This window comes from Mastomys coucha, unplaced genomic scaffold (assembly GCF_008632895.1).
Source record: "Mastomys coucha isolate ucsf_1 unplaced genomic scaffold, UCSF_Mcou_1 pScaffold22, whole genome shotgun sequence".
Taxonomy (NCBI): Eukaryota; Metazoa; Chordata; class Mammalia; order Rodentia; family Muridae; genus Mastomys; species Mastomys coucha.
In genome coordinates this window covers 96,479,960-96,484,468 of record NW_022196905.1, presented here as the reverse complement: position 1 = coordinate 96,484,468, position 4,509 = coordinate 96,479,960, and the positions used below count along the sequence as shown (strand labels likewise).

Genomic DNA, 4,509 nt, shown 5'->3' with positions numbered 1-4,509 from the left:
TGATGGTGTGTCCAGGACATGCTATGGTGGGAGAATTGGGTTCTGATGATGGCAAGTGACCTTGGTTTATGTTGTTTATTTTCTTGCGCTGGCCCCCCAACATCTGGTTAACTCTAGTGCTACCTGCCCTTGCTAAATCTGATTGGAGCCTGTCCTTCCTGTGATCCTGGTTGTGTCAGAATTCCTTAGAGTCAAGCTGTCTCTGTTATCCTGTGATTCTGGGATCCTGTGATCCTGGGCTTGTTAGATCACCTGGGAGTGGGGCTTTCTCTGTGTGTTATGGGACTGGCTGCAGAGCTAGCGCCCAAGATCTGCTCTGTACCCCAGCCCAGACAGACCGGAAAGAACCCGAGTCACTGAACTGGTGGAGTTCCTGTGTGCCTGGTCCCGCTGGTCCCAGTTACTCCCGGTGTTGGGACAGATGTTGGTTCCTGCTCACCTCTGATCCTGGGTGTGCCAGAACGCCTGGGAGTGGAGCTTCCTCTGGGTGTTATGGGACTGGCTGCAGAGCTTGCGCCCAAGGTCTGCTATGGACCCCAGCCCAGACAGACCGGAAGGAGCCCGAGTCACTGGGCTGGCAGAGTTCCTGTGTGCCTGGTCCCACTGGTTGATTTTGAGGTTTTGAGACAGGCCTCAAATTCATAGCAACCCTCCTGTCTCAATCTCCCACATATGGGAATTACAAGCATAAGCCACAACACCTAGCTAGCTACAACCACAGCTTTGTCTGAATAGGACATCACTGTGATTTCACATAAAGTCCCATGGTCTTATAGAACAAACATATAGTTCTACACACACACACACATACACACACACACACACACACATACACGCACGCGCACGCACGGAGTTGACATCTGTATTTTTCTGATCACTTAGCTCTTTGCTACTAAAACATCTTACCCAGTTTTTACCTGGTTATAATAGGATCAGCAGCATGATTTGGGCCCCATCTCCCCAGAAGACCACGGCCAACCAGTCCTGTCCTCCCTGCAGGATTTCTAGGGTAGAAAAGAACAAAAGACCACTATACAATCAATTGAATGCATTCACTTTTTAAAATCTAGCTTGACACAGCATGCACATGTGTTACACGCAGCTGAATGTTTGTGGACAGGTATGCACGTATGTGTGTGCAGGCATGAGCATGACATTTGTCCTGAAGTGTCTTTATCAACAGCTCTCCAGCTTAGTGAGGGAAAGGCAATCTGCCAATTTCAGGCAGCCTAGCTAGCCAGCTTACCCCTGGCATTCCCTGTCTCTGTTCCTTTCTTGAGTCCTAAGGCTACAGGAGCCAGCATGCCTGCCCGGCGCTCCTGTGGGCTCTGGGTGTCCAAACTCCTGTCTCTAAGCCTGCACCAGAGCTTTATTCAACAGGCCATCTTCCCAACATGTAACTAACTTCTTAATCTAGTCCAGAAGATACTCACACCCATGTTTTTTACTGTTGATAAAACTGAGTGACTTCTTATATTGTTTTGTACTAAACTTACAAGCATTGTTTTTTTAAAAAAAGTCACCAGGATAACTGACAATATTTTTTTTTTTTTTTTCAAAATCACAGGACAGGAATGGGAGGTGAGGCAAAGGGTCCTTGGCATTAACATTACTAGGTTTTACTTGACTTTTGATTTACATTGTGTGTGTGTGTGTGTGTGTGTGTGTGTGTGTGTGTGTGTGTGTAAGAATAGCCTGTAGGAGTCAGTGTCTCCTCCTACCACGTGAGCCCCAGGGATCCAATGCAGACAGCTAGCCTTGACTCAGAGCTTATTTACCCACTGGGCAATCTCACCCCAACAAAAACAAAGGATTTTTATTCTTACAAGGCTTAGATGTTTGGAAAAATTCTTACTTTAAGCCACTAGTAAATAAATAATCACTGAAAACATAAATTTTAATCCTTTTTATAATTTATTCAATTAATTACTTCAACCTTCGAGATAAACTTATGAACCAACACCTTTAATTCCTGTCTCTAACACTTGCTAGTTGTATGCAGACTGCTAACATTCTTTCCCAATCTGAGTTCAGTGAAAATGTAATTACTTCACATACATAAATTCTGAGCCACGTCTGGCCCTTACAGTTACACTTTGAACACCTTTTCTTTCCTTTGAGACTCAGTCCCTTCGTCCCTGCACCTACCTAGGTCTTCCATTTTCAATCTCGTACAGGCCGTTCTGGCTCTTTCTTTCAACATGCCCGTCCTTTTCATTAAATTTGGGAGAGAAGTTGCTTTCACTGCAATGAGAACAACAATACACATGAAGCAATGATTAAATGTCACCCACAGCTTAGCACTATAACTCACTGCTATTCATAATAAACATAGAAAGAGTAAAAACGTTTGAGACTGAGTTCTGACTTACAAATCATCTTATTCAATCAAAAAAGGCTATGGGGCAAAAAACCTTTCAGCCAAAGCAGGAAAGGATGTAGTATTATGAGTTGTGTTGTGCTTCTTGAAAGGACGATGGAAGCCCCTCTGACATGAGCAAAAATTCTACAAGATACCAGCAACACAGAACCGGCTGTGGGCACACAATGGCGACTGCTGCCTCCCACAAGATTCCAAATGCAAGATTTCTCTGAACACTATGATTTCTCTACTGTTCCAAAGTAACTTTAACTACTTAATTTAATGTATATTGATTAATACTGTCAAATATTCATAGTATCAAAATTCACAGGAGTGAACTTATCCCATCAACTGTAAAAAAAAAAAAAAACAAAAAACATTTTATTTAAGAAGACATAATCCACTGGAAATGCTGGAGATCCTCGCCTGAAGTGCATGTTTACTGAGCTGCACCTGCACACTTCAGAAATGAGCACTGATTACACGTATGTTGTGCCTCAGCAGAAACACTTTGTAAATAAACAATATTATAAAACTTGCAAATGGGCCGGGTATGGCCCACACCTTTAGCCTCTGCTTGGAAGGCAAAGATGGGGGATCTCTGAGTTGGAGGCCAGCCTGGCCTACAGAGTGAGTTCCAAGACACCCAGGGATACACACAGAAACACTGTCTTGAAAAATTAAAACAGCCAGGCGGTGGTGGCGCACGCCTTTAGTCCCAGCACTTGGGAGGCAGAGGCAGGTGGATTTCTGAATTTGAGGCCAGCCTGGTCTACAGAGTGAGTTCCAGGATAGCCAGGGCTACACAGAGAAACCCTGTCTTGAAAAAAACAAAAAAAAAAACAAAAAAGGAAAAAAAAAGAAAAACAAAAACAAACAAACAAACAAGACAAAACGACCCTTGCAAATAGACCCAGAACCCACACAACTCAATGAATAGTTATTATAAGCATTCAGAACAGAAGCTGTGAATTTTATATTTATAATTTCTATGTCAAATATAATTTATGTATTTATCTACCACCCAAGCCAAAAACTCCATGAGAATTAGAAGAAACAGAGATTAGCTGTATGTGCTCTTTGGTAGCTCCCGTCCAGCACCTGCACTCAGTCCTTCCCCATCTTTCACCCTTAGCCTTTCGTCTTCTCTTCATTCCATACCGCCCACACACAGACATTTGTTTACATATGGGCATACAGTACATGAGAGACGGTGGATGAGGGAGGCCTAGGACTCTTCTCCTACAAGTTATATACTGCAGCCATCAGCACGGCAAACAATGTTGCTTCCTTTCTGTCTTTTTAATTGATACATAATCACTGTACATATTATGGGTACAGAGTGATGATCTGATACACAGAAAACTGTGGTTTTGATGTATTTGCCATTTCTTTACATGGAGAACTTTTGAAATGCTCTTCTCTAACTCTTTTTTTTTGGGGGGGTGGTTTCGAGACAGGGTTTCTCTGTGTAGTCCTGGCTGTCCTGGAACTCACTCTGTAGACCAGGCTGGCCTCGAATTCAGAAATCCACCTGCCTCTGCCTCCCAAGTGCTGGGATTAAAGGCGTGCGCCACCACCGCCCGGCTCTTCTCTAACTCTTTATAGAATATGTAACAAAGTATTGTGAACAGTAACACCAGCTATGCCAGAGGACAGCAAAACTTACTCTCTCTCTGGACTGTGTGGGGAGCTGCTGATTATCCACCCAGTTGTCCACTTCTGCATCCTAGCCAATAGTCAGTGCTCTCCTAACATCTACCTCAAGCAACTGGTTTGTTTGACTCTCATTGTTAGAAGTGCTGGGGTTGGTGGGTCAACCTCTATGGCGGTCAGCCTCAGGATTCTCATCTACTCGCTACAGAGCGTCTTACTGGCTTGGAAATGACCAAACACACGGGGCTGCTGGCCAAGCTCTGGGATCCCACAACCCTGCCTCTTCAGTGCTGGGGTTACAAGCCCACGCCATCCCTCCTGGCTTCTTCCACTGGTGCTGGAACCCAACTGCTTTCACAGCAAGCAACCTCCCCAGCCTAAAATGTCAGCCCAACAGATGGTCTGCTTCCCAGATATGAAAATAAAAACAATGTTCATAAAGATGGTATGTCGCCGGGCGGTGGTGGCACATGCCTTTAATCCCAGCACTT

At 44.4% G+C, this 4,509-nt stretch overlaps 1 protein-coding gene across 8 annotated transcripts in view; it reads right to left on the bottom strand.

Annotated features, from left to right (window-relative positions):
• The window catches only part of Nudt9 (nudix hydrolase 9), a 51,395-nt gene that overhangs the window by 40,414 nt on the left and 6,472 nt on the right, over nucleotides 1-4,509 (bottom strand). For all 8 annotated transcript variants that reach the window (XR_004109391.1, XR_004109389.1, XR_004109390.1 and 5 more), the window contains exons 3-4: nucleotides 2,149-2,244; nucleotides 918-1,004 (exon numbers count right to left, since the gene is read on the bottom strand). Coding sequence is in view for 4 of the 8 variants with exons in the window: in XM_031337045.1 (XP_031192905.1) it covers nucleotides 918-1,004; nucleotides 2,149-2,244 (183 nt within the window). In the remaining 4 variants the exon portion in view is untranslated. The remainder of the gene's footprint in view (nucleotides 1-917; nucleotides 1,005-2,148; nucleotides 2,245-4,509) is intronic.